The sequence below is a fragment of the Curcuma longa genome, chromosome 11 (genome assembly GCF_044706935.1).
Source record: "Curcuma longa cultivar G26 ecotype Majalengka, Jawa Barat chromosome 11, ITB_CL_G26_1.1, whole genome shotgun sequence".
In the NCBI taxonomy this organism is placed as follows: domain Eukaryota; kingdom Viridiplantae; phylum Streptophyta; class Magnoliopsida; order Zingiberales; family Zingiberaceae; genus Curcuma; species Curcuma longa.
Window position 1 is genome coordinate 22045481 of NC_133871.1, and position 20201 is coordinate 22065681.

A 20201-nucleotide genomic window follows, 5' to 3' on the forward strand; every position below is an offset into this window, starting at 1 on the left:
ATTTGGTACAGGTAGTGTTTTGAGTGGGGGAGGCAGTGTGCCTTCGCCTCTAGCTTCTACTGAGGCATGGGTGAACATGGTGAATGGAATTCAAAAGGTTGCTCTCTCTACTCGTTTGGGCATCCCGGTGATTTATGGTATTGATGCTGTTCATGGTCACAACAATGTCTACAAAGCCACTGTATTTCCACATAATGTTGGACTGGGTACTACTAGGCAAGTGAATTCGTAACACACCAAATTGTTCCTGAATTACTAAAGTAGTGTTGGGATATCCTCTTTGTTAGGTCAGTAGTTTACTAAAGTAGTGTTGTGATATCCTCTTTGTTAGGTCAGTAGTTTACTAAAGTAGTGTTATTTCATTATTAGTGATGAAGTGTCAAATACATGGCTTTACCATTATTTAGTAAAAACTACAATACATAATTCTTGTTGTTTACTAAAATGAAAGACAATCTCATGAAGTAAGAGCATAGCCTCTAGAGTGGCCACTTCACAGTTATTATGTTTTTCTATCTCAGAACTCCAGAGTAATCCTTAACTTTATGCTTTAGTTCATGTAAGTTGTGTTGGCATCAAAAGTTCCTACTGAAATTCTTTCTTGGACTAAATTGTTATAGTTTCAACCAAAGTATTCATGGGTATCCATGGCATATCATTCAATTGGCTTGATTTCAGCTGCTTTAGTTAAATGTTTTGATCTCTTGAAGATACTTTTGGAATCATTCTATTGCCAGATTAAGTTCAGCAATTTCTTTCGGCTGCCTTATTAGGATGTTGCAGCTTAGATCAAAGTATGATATATCTATACCTTAGCACCTAAGTTGTCACTTTTGTTTTTATAGTTTTTCCTGCAATGATTTGTGCAAATCCATCGACCATGGCAGAGAGGAAAATATAACCAGCACTAGAACTTGCAGCTTTTGCACTGAATAAGTTTATAAAATGAACTTAGATTTTGATATTTCTTATTCAATGGTAGATCCAATTGGGAAAAAGTTTTTTTTAACTATCTTATTACTCAGCACTTGTATCAAATCTGTGTGAACCAGGGATCCGGCATTAGTGAAGAAAATAGGTGCAGCTACTGCTCTTGAAGTTAGAGCAACAGGAATTCCATATGTATTTGCTCCATGCATAGCGGTAATGATACCACATCTACATTATACCTTGCTTTAGATGATCATGATGCAAGGTGTAACATTCTATCTAATTTCAACTGTTTCAATAAAATTTTCTTTATGTGTTTGTGCATACAGGTTTGTAGAGATCCTAGATGGGGTCGGTGTTACGAAAGCTATAGCGAAGATCCAAAGGTTGTTCAAGCAATGACCGAGATCATCCCTGGCTTGCAGGGAGATGTGCCGCCAAATTCCCAAGGAATTCCTTTTGTTGCTGGAAGGTAAATTTTTCTGTTCATTGCATCAGTATCCCAATGATTTGGTTGTATTGTTTTACTTACCTCTACAAGGAACCTCATGCGCACATACATACGTCTATATGTTGAAGTAAGGCTACATTACAATTACATCAGTATTGCAAAATATGGTTTCTTAAGGAACAACTTGTGCATCCTGTAGGAGAAATGTTGCTGCCTGTGCTAAGCATTATGTCGGCGATGGTGGCACATACAAAGGGATCAATGAATATAACACCGTTGTAAGTGAACATGAACTACTTAGTATCCACATGCCTCCTTACTACAGTGCTATCTCCAAAGGTGTATCCACCGTGATGGTTTCCTATTCAAGTTGGAACGGAGTGAAGATGCATGCCAACCATTTTCTAGTCACTGATTTTCTTAAAAACAAGCTTCATTTCAGGGTTAGTAAGTGTCAAAAAGATTCATCACATTTTGCCAACTCTTTAAGATTTTTGCTTTATGGTTGTTCTTATGGAAGTTTTTTATTGATTTAATAGGGATTTGTAATCTCAGATTGCCAAGGTGTTGACAGGATAACTACCCCAGAACATGCAAATTACACCTACTCGATACAGACTGGAATCCTTGCTGGTATTGACATGGTTGGTACCGAGAACTATTGATATCCATCGTTACAAATCCTTCCCGGTATTGACATGGTTGGTACCAAGGTGTTTTTTTCACTAAGAAACTTATTGGGGTTGAGGTTACTCAGGCATGACCTATTAGCATCGATACCTGAGTTACCTCATTTGCGACTGACCAACCAACTGAAATAGATAGGATGCCTTTCTCGGAACCTCAATTCTCCCCTTTGTAGACCAATACTCAGTAAATTCTCATTGGTAGAAGCAAATTCACTAAACACTTGTGTGCACCAGGAATCAACCTTTACTAGAAACATGTGATCATACACTGATACAAATGTCTAATATGAGAGTAAACATTACAAAAATACATGGACAAACACAATGTGCCATCCTTCTTCCATCCATTGTCTCTGCATATGCTCTCTGACCTCCTTGTTCTCAAGAGAATACATAGATTATTCAGTCATGTTAAAATTAAGAAGTTATAGCAGTACGATTTAGTTTATGCAGAATTACAAATTTTCTAACATCTACAGATCCTTCTCTCTTATATTTTGCCTTTGTCTTTCTGGCAGATAATGATTCCATATGCATATACAGAATTCATTAGTGATCTGACCAACCTAGTCCACAAGAATGTCATACCCATAAGTCGAATAGATGATGCTGTGCGCAGGATTCTTCGTGTCAAATTCACCATGGGCCTATTTGAAACCCCATATGCTGATCCCAGTTTAGCAGATCAGCTCGGCAAACAGGTAACCAACTTCCTCAACTTTAATTGTGGAGTTTGATGTCATACTCCAAATCAGCTTTTCAATGCTACTTAGATGATACTCTTTGCCTCGACTAGGAGCACCGTGATCTAGCTAGGGAAGCTGTGAGGAAATCCCTTGTGCTTCTGAAAAATGGGAAATCTGCCAGTAACCCAGTGCTGCCTCTTCCAAAGAAGGCGAAGAAAGTCCTCGTCGCTGGTAGCCATGCTGACAATTTGGGTTATCAGTGTGGAGGGTGGACAATTACTTGGCAAGGGGAGAGTGGAAACAGTCTCACAATCGGTAAGAATGATAGTTAACAAATGATGTTCAGTTTGCTCTTCCAATCTTTCATGACATATTGAGGCCAGAAGTCATTGTTTAAATCATCATCCCTTGCAGGGACGACAATTCTTAATGCTATTAGGTCCACTATTGATCCGAGCACCCCAGTGGTCTTCTCCGAGAACCCTGAACCAGACTTTGTGAAGCTCAATGAGTTCTCCTATGCAATTGTGGTGGTCGGAGAGAAGCCATACGCTGAAACCAATGGAGACAATTTAAACCTTACTATTCCTCCCCCTGGTCCGAGTGTGATCCATAATGTGTGCAGCAATGTCAAATGCATCATAGTCCTAATCTCTGGGAGGCCGCTTGTGATCGAGCCATACATCGGCACGATCGATGCCCTGGTTGCTGCATGGCTTCCTGGCACAGAAGGCCAAGGTGTTGCAGATGTGCTTTTTGGTGACTATGGGTTCTCAGGCAAGCTTCCTCGGACATGGTTTAAATCTGTGGAGCAACTGCCTATGAACTTTGGCGATCCACATTATGACCCTCTCTTTCCTTATGGTTTTGGCCTTACAACAAAGCCAGTCAAGGACAATTAGGGAGTGCTTTGGTCAATTTGTTATGAATGTTTCAGACTATCTTGCTTTAAGACTGAAGAGTAGAATTTTCAGAGTTAAAAGACTATCTTGGTTTTAGTCTCAACCATAGCCTCGCACTAAACTTATACCAAAGAACAAAGTAAATCAGGTATCACACTATTTACAGACTGAGTGCCAAATCAATGCAAATTTTCAAGAACATAATAACCTGCTTGGGAGTGATCAAAAGAACATAATAACATGTTTATCACCTTGTTCATTTTGTCCCAGAGGATTATTATCAAACTTCTTGAATAGAACAGAAAGTGAAGACTGAAATGTGATGTTCTTCATCAGCTTAGAACTGTCAGATTCAAGTAATATTAAATGCTATACATTGTAATAACTATAGAATAATTTCTATATGTTATAGGAATTAATCGTAATTGCTATAATAACAATAACGTTGGAATAGCTGATAATTGAGCTATTAGTTAGATTTTTTTATAAAAAATTATTTTAATATAAATTTAAAATTTTAATGTTTGTTAGTCTGCCGGCAATTTAATTATGTAGTTTCTCGTTAGAGCATTAACTGGCCGGTGAGAAAGATGAGCCGAAGTCAACCAACACAAAGTCAATGGAACAGAAAAAGGTCGGCCAATCAATGGCGACTCTAATCGCGTTTCCATGATCTATAAATTCCACCACACTTGGCTTGCCTCTCCATCAGTAGCGTATAATTAATGGCGACACAGCTGATTGAAAAGTACAAGGACGGCGCCGAGGTCTACAGCGGCGCCGCCGTCTGCAGGGAGAAGACGGTGGAAGTGCTGCAAGAGCTGGGCCTGCCCAAGGGCCTGCTGCCGCTGGAGGAGCTGCTGGAGGTGGGCTACAACCGCGACCTCGGCTTCATGTGGCTGACGCAGAGGAAGAAGAAGGAGCACATGTTCAAGGAGATAAAGCAGCTGGTGTCCTACGCCGCCCAAGTGACCGCCTTCGTGGAGGATCGCAAGCTAAAGAAGATTACCGGGGTGAAGACGAGGGAGCTACTGCTCTGGCTCTCTGTCGTCGAGGTGTTCATCGGCGATCCTTCATCGGGGAACATCACCTTCAAGACCGGCACCGGGTTGTCCGACAGCTTTCCGGTGACGGCGTTTGAGCTTGAAGAGTAAGAGACAGGAAAACAAGTCGTGACCGGTCGTTATGGCACCTCAAAAATATATAATAGGCATAATGTTCCTTTCCTGTTCACCGGTTCAATTGACTTGACTGGTCAAACTGATGAGTTTGATCGTAGAGAGATTTTATTTGATTGTTCACCTTCCTTATTTTCATGTCTATTATATCTGTGAGGCTACTGTGTTTGGTCGCAGATGTCTATTATATCTTTTCCCGTAGCAGTAACTGCTACTGAGTTTCTTAGTTTCGAGCTCCTTTATGCTAATTTTAAGCTATAATTGAGTTGAGTTCAGTTTTTCAGTGTGATACTACATCGATCGACTACGTGAAAGGAGCAGCAGCAAGTTCAGTTTTTCAGATTGTATGGTAATTAGTTACTGTGAGGCATCATGATCAGAGTGCTGCACTAAGTCGGCGATGCATGCATGTGTGGACGCAGACGCAGAGGCGGGAATCTTTCCCCGTCGCGTTGACTACAAGCAGATAGAAACAGGAGGTAGGATCCAGTAGTGACTTTGGGCTGATGAAGCTGCAGACAGCACTGCCGTGTGCATGCCTCTTCTCCTCGTCGTTTTCGCAAGCAGCTGCTAGCAAGTTAGTACGTACAGGCCAAACCGATTAACCAAAGGATTTGGAATCCTTCCTTTCCCTCTTAATATTTCTACACCAAGCTAAGTAATTAACTATACAAGTTTTCATCCTTCAAAAGATTAACCATGCACAGCCACCTCCGATCCGCTCTCTTCTCGATCAGTGCAAGTACGAGTGGCAGTGGAAGTGGTCTGCCCAGGGGAAGCGATGTTGCTGCATGCGTTGGGGATGATCCAGTCGTGACTTTTCTTTCTCTCTCTTATTTCTCTGTTTTCATGACTCTGCGGCTCTGCAGCTCTATTCGCTGTGCCTGTGAGTCATAAAAAAGGAGTGGGTGTAGCCGAGTAGGCAGCAGCTGCAAGCGTTGCTGCGCCCAAATGTGTTAAGCGAGGAATGGAGAGGGATGCAGTATTGATTTAGAGTGTGTGCCTTTTTGGCTCAACCTTTCGTTACCTTCGCCAGGTGGTTCCACAACCCGATGCAGTGACTGATAGGGGAAAGAGAAAAGGCTGGAAAAGAAAAGAAAAGGAAAAATCATCAATCTTTAGACTGAATGCATAGGAATATGCAGAAGAATAAAAATATTTGAGGTTTAGATATTAGTTAACTGAGAGAAGATCACATCGTGAAAAACTTTTGCAAGATCTTCTTTCTTACGTTTTGGAAAAATGGAAAATCTTCTCTTCTCTTTAAAATTTTCAGATTTGGTTTTATTTCTTTAGTTTCTTCCAAAGAAATGGAGGAATTTCGGATATCTTGTGTTTTTCGCCGGACTAAGTAGGGCTTGCTCTGACAGCGTGGTTCCCTCCCTGGTCGTCCCTATAAATACCGTCTTCACCTCGCCTCATATCACATGCTGAACAACTATTCCCCTCAGCTTTATGCCTTTATCCTTACCTCATCTCTCTGTTTCAGCATCGCCTGCTTCATTCTCCTTCTCGAGGTTTCAACTTTAGCCACTGCGATGACGAGATCTACAGAGAAGAAAGAGCCCAAGGCTCGGGTGGAGGATGTGCTCAGGGCCCTCAACAGACAAGCCCCTCTCACAGTGGAACAGGTTTCTCTCTCTCTCTTATCGTCATGAGTTATGCATGAACAGTTTGAGACTTGTTTCGTTCCGCCGACGGCAGGACACGTTCTGCAGCTTTGCGTGCGTGGAGCTCTTCCTGCGAGCTAAAGGAGATAACGTGAAGAAGGCAACCAAGCATCTGAGGGCCGTCCTTTCATGGAGAGAGGCCATAGGAACTGGTAACTTTCTACAACAATGCCAACTAAAAGTCACTGTAATTTCCGTAGTTCACTGTTTTGATCATTGTAGTGATTTGAACATGATTCTGGTTCATGTCCATTGGATTTTCATGTGAGCTTCTTTTTATAGTCATTGTTCAAAAGTAGACAGGGAATCTCAAATCTGTTTGTCTAATTGCTGTAACAAAAAAAAAAAAAAACCAACAGGGCATTTAATGGCGGACGAGTTCTCCACTGAGATGGCCGATGGTATGGCGTACGTAGCAGGTCACGACGACGAGGCGAGGCCAGTCATAGTGTTTCGCATCAAGCAAGACTACTTCAAACATCAATCTCAGAAATCGTAAGCAAAAGCTTTTATTGCTTTAGATTTTGCTCTAAATATTTCTGTTGATGAACTTGGTGTCGCTGAGATTCCTGCAGATTCATGCGCTTCTTGGTTTTCACTCTGGAAGTGGCCGTCTCATCCATGGCCAGATTCGTGGATCAGTTCGTGCTTCTCTTTGACGCCAGTAAGCTACTAAAGCTTAGTTCAGTTGTAAGATACTAGAAAACAAAAATGAGTAAATCCTCAGTCTGAAACAGAGCTTTTAGTCAGTCAACAACTACTGTTCACAGTACTGCGATCTCTGCTTACAGACCAGTAACATTCTTTGAATCCCTGCTTCACGGTTCAATGCTTCAAAAATTAACGAAGGAACCGTGGGATGATTTGTTCTCTTCTCAGTCTCGCTTTCAGAAAGATTTAATGTGCATTTATGTGCATGCTGCCATTTGTTGCAGGCTTTTTCAGATCGCCGAAGGCTTTTTTAAACGTGTTCTTGGGGACGTTGAAAGTTGTTTCTGATTATTACCCTGGGCGCCTTCATCAAGCCTTCGTGATCGATCCACCCTCGCTCTTCTCTTTCATGTGGAAGGTACAGAATCGAAATTTTTCGTTGGACATTGGATGAAGCTTTGTTTACTTATTAATGATTGATTAATTAGGGGGTTCGGCCTTTCGTCGAGCTGTCCGCCGTCACGTCGGTGGTGTCGTCGATGGACTACGACGACTCGCTCGAGAGCGCCGCCTTCGCGTCGCGCGCGAGGGCGAGCTCCCTGCGCTTCGACGCGCCGGTTGCGCGCGGTGGCGGAGTTGTCAAATTGGGCGGGTCCACCTCGTCCCGGTTTTCCGTCACCGTCTCCCACCTCAACTCGCTGAAGCCGTGGTACTTGAGCACCACCACCACCACCCCCAGCAGCGCCGTGGTGCCCACCGCCAGCCCCTCCCTCGTCGGCGCCTCACCGCTAACCGTCCGGTCCTTCTCCTTCGCCTCCCCAGGCGCCGCCGGGTCAACGTCGGCTCGCGTCGTTGCCACTCCTCCGTCTGCGATTCCGTCCAAGCAGCAGCCGAGGACGCCGATGCCGTCGTTCTTGCAGTCGCCGTCGGTGCTGTTCTCGTTCAAGAAAGAGGGCCACGCCAGCCGAGCGGAAAGGGAGAGGCACTCATTCCTGCCGTTTTTGAAATTCCACAGGCGGCCGTACGACGAGGCCGCGTACCGTGCCAACTGCCAAGCTGCGGCCGCCGCACGGCGGCTTCATAACAAGTCTCAAACTTTTCCCGCCATCATCTCATCGTGAAGCAAGCGGCGGCGGCGGCATTAATCTTTAGCTACTATTCCAAAACCCGGCAGGCAGGTCAACGTAATCAAACATAATGTGTTATCGCATCGTTTTTGTTAAAATAACTCCGTCTGTCGCCGGATGCGCCCGGCCGTGCCCGTGCGGTACTTAAAATAGCTTCTGCAAGTTAAATTTTACGAGCTGTGCACGTTCAAATCGGAGTTTTGACGAGATTGCCTTTTGTCGGCAAGGCGATTACCAAGAATTTAAGAAGGCTTCGTGCCTCGGAGGGGTTTCGACGCACGAGGTGCAGGGCGGTGGGCTTCGTGCGGTGGCGGTGCAGTGGCGACCACGGTGTTCCACGCACTCGTAAGCGAGTCCATTGGCATCTCGAAGTCAGACTCGAAGGGAAGGTGGAAACGGAGAAACGGCAGTGGCGACCACGGTGTTTTGCTTCACCTCGAAGTTCGAGAGGAACAGTTTGCGAGTCGACTCTTTGTCTGCTCGTCATCGTTGCTTATTTCTCAAGGCATGCGAATTGCGTTACGGACGTAGAGTCGTAGGTATAAAATATTTTTATTAGGACATAATTGAATTGATTATTATATTTTTTATAATAATTAATTATAATTTTTTTTTAATTTATCATAAGATTAATTTTATGACAAATTTATCTTTTACTTAAATAAAATAGAATCTATCGAATTAGCATTATTAGTGTTGAGTTTTCATTAAAGACTCTAATTTTTAAAAATTTTAAAGGACTTTTTTGTAAAATTTTGTAGCGAAAGAACTCATATCTCGTTCATCTTTTAAAATGATATACTTATAATTATTAAATGAGCCAATTGAATTTATATTATAATAATTAAAAAAATTTAGTTATAGAAATCATAAAAGTTATAGCATATACGAAATTATAATTATTATAAAATTAATTCAGTATTTAATTTGTATGACAAGAGATAATAATAAAAATATCATATTAAAGATTAATTGAATAATTATATATAGATTGTTGTTCTTTTGATTTTTATCTATTTTAATTCTCTTTTTAAGGATAAACTAAAAAAATAAAATTTCATCTATCATCAATTATATATATATATATATTAAAAAAAGTTGATCGTATTTTAGAAATCAATTAAATATCGTAAAAATATTTGAAACCAAATGAACTTGAGTCAACTTGGCGAAGACGGTGCGGTGCGGTGCGTTGGGTTGGATCAAGATTCGAAGAGGTTGGATTTGGGCGGCGGCGCGATGCTGAACGTCCTCAGTCGATTCCTGGTTCGAAGCCGTCGATCGAACCCCCTACCTCGCGACTGAGCAACCGCCCCGTCCTTCGGCCCTCGCTAACGGAGGAATGCGTTTATTAATTTCGCGCAGCACTGTCCTCGACGACGCGCCATTGGATCGGATCTGATTGTTGCTTCCCACAGACGAAATCCCCCGGTCTGCATCTGAATCTTGCTCAGCTTTAATGATCCACGCGGATCTGGGAGATTGAGATGACAAAATCCGCGACGGAGAAGAGGAGGGTTCGGCGAGTCCCGCAGAATGGGGGAAGAGATCCGACCGACACCGCGTCCAAGGTTCTCTCGTTTCTTATTTCCTTCTCCCTCCCTCCGTTAAATTTCCTTTTTTTTTTTCCTGTATAATCTCTTAACATGTTCATTGCTATTCGACTTTGTGGAAGTGAAATTTTATTTCTGAGGTTTCCGTAGGTCATTTATTTGATCTATTTTTGAATGGGAATGGAATAAAAGTAGGGTTTTTGTTCTTCCTCTGCACGAAATTGTTGGGAGATGAGCTGTCAGTTCGTCCAATATGTTCTTTTTGTTTAATGGACATCATAAATTGCAATTGTATATTGCTAAAGATAAGATCAGCTTTATGCATACAATGAAGTGCAACTGTGCAAATCGGCGCAGCAGTTCATTATTTTCCTTGCCTCTCAAAGTGCATGAAGAACCATGTCCAACAAAAGGAAGTGTTTATCAGCTCAAGGCCATGTTGCTGGTGCTCGTCCCCTACAAAATGCCCTTGTTTCTACTCTCTAATTTAGTTATACAAGTAGCCAAAGTTAGCATTTTGTGTAGAAAACCTATGACTATTATTGTACGTATATCCTCAGAATGTTTCATAAGTAACATGCCGAGCCAACCCAAATTTCTACATAGTAACTTGATCTAGAAGGAGCCTGGATCATTCATTCAATTCATATCGACTAAGCTTAAACCATGTAATGATGTAGTTAACAGTCTATCATAAAGTTGTATCAAAGGCTTTTTTGTTCCATAAATCTGTTAAGGTCACAAGTTTTTGTACTTTTTATTTGACACCACTATCTTTAAATTACTACCTATACATATCGACAACTACATCTGTTTGTTATCTTTATTATGGATCTTTAGTGTACTATATTTGAACTGCTTGAATATCTGAGATATAACCATTGTATCCCACTCTGTTGCTTAAGAATATCGACCTTTGGAGTAATAATGTGTTATATCTTTTTCTGACTCATGATTGGATGGCAGAGTTACTTCTATATCCTGTCAATTTGGAAGATAATTCTTCTGTTTTGTCAAACAATTTTCATGCTTTGGATCTACTTAACACTTATGTTTTTTGATGTTATTGATCAACAAAAATAGAAGCCTTTCTATCAAAACTACCATATGAGTTTATATTACAGTTTATGTTTTAATACCATGATTTCTGCAGAAGAATACTCCTGGTAAAGATGTTTTCCAGCTGTTTGCTGAAAAGGTCAGAGACAATAAAAAGTTGGAATCAAGATGGGCCATCATGCAAGAAACAAGAGTTGAGTACTTTAGAGGCAAAGACTTTACCATCTTTTTGAGAAATTATCCAGAGGTCAAGGAAATTCTTGCTTATGATAAGGATATAGAAGTGACAGATATCATAAATACACTATTAATGAAGAACCTTTTGGTGAGATGTGATCGTGTGGTTAAAACTGTTAGGCCTGGGAAGAAAAAGTTGTCCTCATGGCCTGCTCATCTTGAGATTCATTCTGTAAGTTTGATTCTTTGTATTGATTGTTTTTAAGCATATTGATTTCTATTTTAACTCCAAAAGATATGAGCACGGTTTTAAAAAATCACCTAGGAAGTAGCTTATACAGTTGAGAAACCAAGCATGACAAAGAGGGCACAATTTCTATCACTATTGCATATAAATGATTATTCTAGTTGATGCTTTAATTGTAAATCTATGGTAAAAGTTTATAGGAGAATGAAACAAATGTCATAAGTTTTTAATATGCAGATTTTGCACTTACAGAAATACTAATTCTAAAGTAGTCCATCTAATCAAGTTTTGAAATTTTGTATGTTCTAGGTTGCATGGTTGATCGAAATTTACCATTCCAGTAAATACTAAATACTAAAATTCAACATTGGTCATGGTGACATAGTTAATCTCTCTTTGGCTACTCATTCCACCCATGTCATGGTGCATAGGCTTGTATCAACTCTTTGCATGAATCAAAGTGTGTCTAGATAAATTCAAATAAACTTGAGTAACGATATCTCGATTAATGTTTAGGTGTAGTGATGGCAATCTAGGTGGATGAAAATTAAAGGAGTAACATTTGTGTAAATTCATTTTGACATACTTTATCATGCCCATCTAGATTGATCTTGGTGTCTTTTTCCACAAGCCAAAGTTTGTTGAATATTGATACAATATGGCACAATAAAATTTTAATTCAATTGATTATCTAATTATTACTTTAGGAGATTGAGAGAGTAAACTCCATTTAAATTCATCTTGATACACTTGAATGCGTATTGAGTGCCACCACAGTATACTACTGAAATTTTACCATTTTTACCGGATACTTAAATGTCAACATGGAATTATATTTTGAACCTTGCATCTAATGAAGAAATTATTTTCACAATTCAAAAACTACACATCAACATGCAGCGTATCCCAACTAATTGGGCCGTCCTTAAATTTAGGAATAAGTACAGCAATTATTAGATTCAAACTATGTTTAAATAGATCCTTCATGATCTTTATAAACCTGCACAAAAGAATCTTACACAGTTTATGTTTTCCTTGTATGGAACAATATGTGAACAGTTGAAAGTTGTATAATAATTTTAATATATATAAATGTAATCATAGTTAAATTTCATTATTTGTGTGGCAGTGATGGAAAATGTAGGCTTAGTTTGAGGGGGGAAATAGGTTTATTTTCAGCCTGGCATATAGAATTTCAGGAGATCCTATCTTAGCTTTGAAATATTATTTCATTGTAATCTAACTCATAAGGGGAGCCTTGGTATTATTACCATGTGATCTAGAGGTCACGGATTTGAGTTTCGGAAATAGTCTCTTGCAAAGTAGGGTAAGATTGCGTACAATAGACCCTTTCCCCGGGACCTCGCATCAGCAAGAACTTCATGCACCGGGCTATCTTTTTTTTTTTTTTTTTTGGGAATCTAACTCATAAATAAGTATTTGTTCAGCCTCCTTGAATAGATAAATGGTCATTAATAGTGTAATTTATTTCACCGATAACAAATAAGATACATTGGGATGCTACAAGTTAATTCATTTTCTAGTGGGTGATAGTGACCAAGTTGAAATCATGAATACTCTAGTTTATGACCAAGTTCATAGATGTCCACTCCAAGTTTTTTTGGGTCTATTCTCTGTTGTGAATGGATATTATATGTGATCGTTCATGCTTAGTTTTTTCTTCCCTTTCATTTTATAATAGCTCTTGTCACTCAGCCATACATACCTTTATCCAAAAAAACATTTAAAGCATAATTGCATAATTCAAGTGTTGCTAGTGAGCTACAGTTTCCCAGATGTAATCTTTTCCTGGGAAGAATTTCTTTTCCGTACACTTGAAACCAAGAATACAAAATTCTTTCTCCAGAATTATACCTTATTAAAAGACTAATGTTTTTTTTATTGAGTGGAAAGGAACAAGGTAACTGTGTCATACTGATATTTATCTTCATTCTTTATGTGCAGGAACAAGTATTCTCTGAAAATGATGGTTTTTTCGCATGGACTTTCATGAAAAGGCGGACCCTATGGCAAACAATTCTTTCGTTCCTTTGGCCACTTGTTGCACTAGCGGTGTGCCTATTTCCTGTATATCCTTACCAATGCAAGATTGTTGTTCTATATGCCTGTGCTGGAGCTTTGTTGTTCTTGGTTACACTGCTACTGAGTAAGTTCTCTAATGGCATTGTATTCATTATTTGATTATTTTGTTTCTGAATTTAATTTATCATCTTTTCTTCGGTAAATTGAGATGCATGTCATGCACCAATGCATGTATTTATTTGATAGCGTTAAGCTTGCTTTTGGGATTGTATTTGTTGATGGCCAGTAACTTTCTTGTTTGATTTTCAAGAATTGATTGTCAAACTAGACTGTTTGATTAAGGACAGAATATAGGTCCTAGAAGATGCTGAATGTAGTGACAAATGAAATCAAGACAATCATCAAGAGCATTGTCTCGATGCACTAGTGACTCTAATAATACGTCAAGGGAGTTCTTCAAGGATCTAAAAATATTTGAAGAAATAGTAGAAATATATCACTCAGGGTTAATTTTAGATGATTATGACTTCTATACCATGATGACAATTTAGAACAATAAAGAGAGAATTAATTAGTACGTAGCACATTATAGCCATTGAATTGCTTGAGATTGATTGCTTTCTTTCTCAAAGCAACGCATGCCTATGCACTTGAATATTTTGTTACAATAATTTGTTCTGTAATGCAAGTTGTGAATTCATTTTTGTCTGGCAGTTCGAGGAGCTATCTTTGGCATTCTATACATTATTTTGGGAAAGCGCATCTGGTTTTTCCCCAATATAAATGCTGAGGAAACAACATTCAGAGAGCTAATTCGATTTTGGCCAAAGAAGGATGAAGAAGAGTCCCCAAAATGGACATCAAGGATTACATTTGCCATTGGGGCTGGGTTGATTGTGCTTTTGCTTCGTCATCATGCTCCCGACGAGGCTGCTAGAGCTAGGTAACTTCTTTCTTCTCAAATGTGAAAGAAGTTTTTGTATTATTTATTGCTATCCTAGTCAGAAACTTTTTCTTCTCATATTTTATCATTTCTCCTGTTAATTCTCTTTAGATACCAGAAGAAGGTTTACAACATTATCGATGATGTCCTCGAGTGGTCTCCGAAGCTAGCATTATCGGGGATGATGGAGAAGCAACACCCTCTTGCTAATGGAACAGAGACAACAAACTTTACAAAAGAAGAGAATCAATCAGCCAATACTGAAGAAGATTTGGTTCAAGAGGCTGATCAAGATTCAGCTCAAATTTAGTAATACATGATTACAACTATCCAAAATTTTCTGCTCATCATCTTCTTTCTGAATCTTGAATTTTGAATGGAGAATTTTGTTGTTTTAATAGAACTTCTGAGAGTCGATTAATATCTCGAGTCTTTTACTTTTGACGATGGTATGCACTCTGATTTAAACCACCCATGAGTACAAAAGCTTCCAAATGCACTAAATTTCATCTGCAAGCAAATGGTATAATATTTTGGTCTTCTCATTCATCTTAATCTATCAAAACGTGCATGTTTATTTTTGCATATAATACATTTTCCACATTGGTTTTTTCATTAGAGCACATGCTTTAATGATCACTGTCAAGGTACCTAAAAATATATTTACCGAACTCGCAATATTAAATCTGTTTGTCGACTTATGAGTGAGCCATGATTTGGAGATAAGCTTGTCTCTTCATTCTCTATAAATATCTGGAAAATTAAATCATGCATGACGCCATTCAAATTGTCGGTTTATGTATATTATATATAGATTATGCTACATCCTATGCACTGTCAGAGATTTCCGGTCTGGCTTAATTTTATGGAATTGGACCGGCTTCGTCCGACCCAATGCTGATTCATCGACCTATCCGTCTTAGAGGTAGGGGTATCAAATTAATTTGAAAAAAAAATAAATTCAATCAATTTATTTAAAATTAAATTAAATGTTATTTTAAAAATATAAAGTATTAATATGAGAAAGATAAAATATTAAGATAAAAATAAAAAAATATTTAAAAAATAATAAATAAAAAGTTTTTTGATTTATAATTAGGTTAATTTTTATTTCTATCCGGATCCAATCCATTTGAATTCATCGGATCCATCCTAGTGTAAGGGCAAAATGGTCAAAGAGCAGCCAGCTGTGTATTTAAGCGAGAGGAGAGCCTTGTCGTGTTGGTGTGTCACTGCCTTAGTTGTTGGAAGAGAGCCGTCGAGGCAAGATCACGCCTTTCTCTCGCTCTTCGGAAGCAATGAAGAGAGTTCTTTTTCGGCGATTTTCTTCTTCATCATCTTCTTTTGCCTTGAATGCTAAGAGGGTCTTCTCCCAATCTTCCGCAGTAGCGACGGCGGATGAGAATGCCGCTGCCGCCGTCCTTGCCAAGATGCCACGTTTCGACTACACGCCGCCGCCCTATGATGGTCCGCGGTCTGAGGAGATACTCAGGAAGCGGTCCGAGTTCCTCAGCCCCTCCATGTTCTACTTCTACAAGAAACCCGTGCGTCTGCTCTCTTACCCCCCTCTTTAGCACCTGCGAAGAGCATAGATGAAACGAAATCTTGATCTGTCGCCAGTAAAAAAAAAAGATCGCTTTGTTTTTTTTCAATGCGACAAAACTTGATCTGTCGCCAGTCTAAACTGGAAGTTATCTTCTTCCAGTTTGCTTCAAGCGAATTGCCAATTTTTTTCCAAGTAATTTGGGTTTTTTTTTTAAAAATTTCCTATAGATTTCATTTACGACTAGGGTTTCAGATGAAAAAGGATAGAAATAATTCTGGATTGATAATCTAATAACATTGCGAGTAACAAATTTGTGCTTCCGCAGTTGAACATTGTTGATGGGAAGAAACAATACTTATTTGATGAGGACGGTCGCCGCTATCTGGATGCATTTGGTGGTATCGCTACTGTTTGCTGCGGCCATTGCCACCCTGACGTAATTGAAGCAATAATCAATCAGACAAAACGGCTTCAGCACTCTACTGTTCTATATCTAAACAATGCCATTGCAGATTTCGCTGAGGCATTAGCTTCAAAGATGCCTAGGGACCTAAAGGTGCAGTTCTTCTTTTCCTTGGTCATTCATTCTACACATTTATCCTGTTTCTTTCTCTAATGTGTTTAGATTGAATCCTTATTACACGGTACAGGTTGTATTTTTCACAAATTCTGGTACCGAAGCAAATGAGTTGGCCATGATGATTGCACGTCTTTACACTGGTTGTCATGATATTATATCACTCAGAAATGCATACCATGGGAATGCTGCAGGTACAATGGGTGCAACTGCTCAATGCAACTGGAAATTCAATGTTGTTCAGGTACATGTGATATTCAATATTTAGACCGACTCTATTATCATCTTTCTGTGATTAAATTTCCTTATACTATGCCAATTAATGAATCTGATGACTTAATTATTTATTGTGATTGTAGTAATTTTTGTGTGAATTATAGATTGATAAACTTGTTATTTAATTTTGTCCAAGCAATCATTGCAAAGAGCGGACATACCAAATTCTTTGACCATCATTGATTTTTTTTTTTCATTCTGAAACAGTATTTCATTGCAATGAGAAAATTACTTGAATGATGTGTTTATAAGATTGTTGAAAAGCTAGAGGTTTTCTAAATAATTAGTTGAAATTTGTACCATAGTATGGAATTCCAAGTGGCTGTCTGGGATATTTATTGAATCCTGTTTTATTCCAGAGTGGAGTGCACCATGCTTTGAACCCAGATCAATATAGAGGAGTTTTTGGTTCAGATGGAGAAAAATATGCTAAAGATGTTGAAGAGATCATAGATTTTGGTACTTCAGGAAGAGTTGCAGGTTTTATTTCAGAAGCAATACAGGTACTTAGATTATGTTATTCTTTTACACCACAATCAACTGCCCAGTCTGAGCTCATTGTTTGTGAAGATAGAACATGACTTCAATTAATACATGCTTTCACATAATCTTTCATCTATTCTGACAGTAATTTTTCATTTAGTGAGATGACAAATTCTGCAGCTGAAACTATTTTTTCACATGGGTTAACATTTAACAGGGAGTTGGTGGAATATTGGAGTTGGCACCTGGCTATTTGCCTTCTGTATATAAAACCATAAAAAAGGCTGGAGGACTTTGTATAGCTGATGAGGTCCAAGCAGGATTTGCACGCATAGGAAGTCATTTCTGGGGTTTTGAGGCTCATGGTGTGGTGCCAGATATTGTCACAATGGCCAAGGTTGACTCTTATAGTTACTACTGTCTGTGAAACTTATTATTTTGGATTTATTTTTCAAACTTGATTTTTATTCTATCTTCCATATAGTTTCCCTAGGTTTTGTTTGCCTACATGCTATCATGCTGGTTTATTATTTCAGATCATAAGAATTAAGAAACTTAAGTTGATTTTGTATCTGCTTTGTGTGTGTGCGCTTTAGTAAATTTAGTCCACTTTATGCTCTGGACTATGGCTATTAAGGACCAAGTAATTGTTTATGAAATTTTGTCAGGGTATTGGAAATGGGATACCCATAGGTGCAGTGGTTACTACTCCAGAGATTGCTCATGTTTTGACTCGCCGATGCTACTTTAATACCTTTGGTGGCAATCCAGTCTGTACAGCAGCTGGTCATGCTGTGCTTAAAGTGCTTGAGAAAGAAAAGCTTCAGGAGAATGCTTTGGTTGTTGGATCTTACTTGAAAGATCAACTCATGGCACTTCAAGAAAAACATGAAAGTAAGTTATTTAATATATATGCATGATTTTTGTGATTTAGTGCTTCATAGTGATTTTGGTTCTATGCTACACTAAGCCACTTGTTATACATTTAACTGTGACATGCAAATTGCAAATAATGAAGAAACAATGGTTTTTAACCAATATACTTATGATGTAGTTTTGGAGTTTTTTTGGATAAATATTTAGTGGTAGAGTCTAGGAGAGTTTTATGATTGGTTAATTACGGCATGGGGTCACATTTTCAACTTCTTGAAGTCTTAGTTAATCTTATAATCATACAAAGCAAGCCAGACTGGAGTCTATAAGAAGGCCAACCAAGCTAAGGTTTACTGAATCACTGACGAGAAAGGCATAAAAGAATGACTGTTGTAATTTGATGCATCTGCGTTAGGACTTATTTTTTCAGTTTCCTAATTATTCAAGGACAAGGCATTCTTAGGGAATGGTGACAATTGAAAATCTGTTTTTGTCATTTATCAAAACGTTGTAATTTATCATAAGGCCAATGATACATTGCACTTTGGATCAAATCTACTTAGCGTGGTTATGTGGTCACCTTAAATGGACAGAAATAAGGCGTTTGTTTCCTTTATTATCCTAGTATTTCACAGAGAAACTATTTTTATCTTGATTTCTTTCTCACCCTTCAGTTAGTGTTCTTAGACCTATACTGAACCAGCCGATTCAATGAGGAATAGGGGTCTAATCTGGTCGGTTCATGCTGGAAATTTAAAAGGTTAAAAAAAACCCAGCCAAATTCAGTCACGAAATGGTTGATACTGGTGAAAACTGATCAAACAGAGATGAACCTTAAAGGATGCTGCTACACAACAAACATCCCTGAAGGACTCATACGGAGGAAAATATACGACGACAATTTCTTTTGTATCTGAGAGATGTAGAGTAAAAAAGGGTAACATTTGTTTGGGGATTCCTCTGTTATACTCCTATATGCATACACTCGAAAGTCCTTGGTTTATTTTTCCAATGTGCTCATATGCCTAATTAAGATACATTTGTCCAGTTGGTCCTACCTTCTTGTCATTCTTCATAATTCCCCACTGTAATTGTAGGTTTGTGCCAGAGGAAGTTACATCTACACTCTAGTTTCATTGGCACACTGATTGTCTGTTACATTCATGGTTTTTATAATTGTAGTTATTGGTGATGTGAGGGGAAGAGGTCTGATGCTTGGGGTTGAGTTAGTCACTGATCGCCTCAAGAAAACACCAGCGAAAACTGAAATATTGCACGTGATGGAGTCAATGAAAGGTAAGGAATTCTTCAAACTGTCATTGTAGATGGCATACTTCTTGTTGGTACATTAACCATTCTCCATCTCTGTACTCGGGTTGCTATTGGGCATCTTGATAACAGACATGGGTGTGTTGGTCGGAAAGGGTGGCTTTTACGGCAACGTTTTTAGAATAACACCTCCTCTCTGCTTCACCAAAGAAGACTCAGGTATGGCTTTCGATGCTAGAAATCCATTTTTGATTACTCCAATTCTTTTCTTCATCGTCAGTTATATAATTTGACACAGATTTCTTCGTGGATGTCATGGATATCTCGCTCTCCAAGTTATGAATCCTTTCTTCAAGAATATGTGATGGCCAATAAGAGCTGTATTCTCAGCCGGAGAAGATGGGACATCACCTCGTTGTCCCTCGCCTTCTCTCGTTCGTAGCCTATATATGTGTCGTCTTATTAATAGCCTTAGATATAGCTGTGCTTCTTGTGCACACATGGTTGTTGTTTCTTGCGACTTCAGGATGGCATCATCTTCGTCGAGGTTGTAATGTCACCTAAACTATAAATTCTAAATGCATTAATGTTTAAATTTGACATATCAAAGTAAATGAGTATTTGAATCTGATACGAATGGGTGAGATATTCTCGACTTTGAGTGAGTTTATAGATTGTTAAAATATTTCAAGTCAGACTAGTTCCGTTACGGAACATGAAGGAATTGAATAAGCAAGTTAATATGTAAAGCAAACAACGTATAACAACTTCGTTCCAATTGGCATTGAAAATCTCCTTGAACTTGTTTAAGATTCATCTGTATTCCTCTACAGCAATTAAAAACAATAATAAAAAAAAGCTTATTGGTTAA

At 38.8% G+C, this 20201-nt stretch overlaps 4 protein-coding genes and 1 pseudogene across 5 annotated transcripts; all 5 read left to right on the top strand.

Annotated features, from left to right (window-relative positions):
- Nucleotides 1-1286: 1286 nt before the first annotated feature.
- Nucleotides 1287-3708, top strand: LOC141838081 (uncharacterized). The gene is made up of 6 exons (XM_074725473.1): nucleotides 1287-1402; nucleotides 1581-1824; nucleotides 1921-2025; nucleotides 2589-2771; nucleotides 2867-3071; nucleotides 3171-3708. The coding sequence occupies exons 1-6, from the start codon at nucleotides 1329-1331 to the stop codon at nucleotides 3656-3658; spliced, it is 1299 nt and encodes a 432-aa protein (XP_074581574.1). The 5' UTR covers nucleotides 1287-1328; the 3' UTR covers nucleotides 3659-3708.
- A 675-nt stretch (nucleotides 3709-4383) lies between these two features.
- On the top strand, nucleotides 4384-5064 carry LOC141840956 (uncharacterized). The gene has a single exon (XM_074729061.1). It carries the CDS (start codon nucleotides 4384-4386, stop codon nucleotides 4810-4812), a length of 429 nt encoding a protein of 142 aa, XP_074585162.1. The 3' UTR covers nucleotides 4813-5064.
- A 1310-nt stretch (nucleotides 5065-6374) lies between these two features.
- LOC141837349 (uncharacterized) lies at nucleotides 6375-8309 on the top strand (annotated as a pseudogene).
- Nucleotides 8310-9540: 1231 nt separating this feature from the next.
- LOC141840618 (uncharacterized) lies at nucleotides 9541-14729 on the top strand. Its single transcript, XM_074728656.1, has 5 exons — nucleotides 9541-9855; nucleotides 10991-11305; nucleotides 13286-13487; nucleotides 14078-14306; nucleotides 14418-14729. The coding sequence occupies exons 1-5, from the start codon at nucleotides 9772-9774 to the stop codon at nucleotides 14614-14616; spliced, it is 1029 nt and encodes a 342-aa protein (XP_074584757.1). The 5' UTR covers nucleotides 9541-9771; the 3' UTR covers nucleotides 14617-14729.
- An 815-nt stretch (nucleotides 14730-15544) lies between these two features.
- Nucleotides 15545-19946, top strand: LOC141840483 (alanine--glyoxylate aminotransferase 2 homolog 3, mitochondrial-like). Of its 2 annotated transcripts, XM_074728480.1 has the most exons (9): nucleotides 15545-15850; nucleotides 16178-16408; nucleotides 16503-16673; nucleotides 17065-17208; nucleotides 17406-17585; nucleotides 17857-18082; nucleotides 19244-19357; nucleotides 19463-19549; nucleotides 19629-19946. In XM_074728480.1, the coding sequence occupies exons 1-9, from the start codon at nucleotides 15605-15607 to the stop codon at nucleotides 19670-19672; spliced, it is 1443 nt and encodes a 480-aa protein (XP_074584581.1). In that variant the 5' UTR covers nucleotides 15545-15604; the 3' UTR covers nucleotides 19673-19946. The 2 variants fall into 2 exon arrangements, with proteins under 2 accessions (XP_074584581.1, XP_074584580.1); XM_074728479.1 differs by lacking the exon at nucleotides 19629-19946 and having other exon boundaries at nucleotides 19463-19623.
- Nucleotides 19947-20201: the final 255 nt, after the last annotated feature.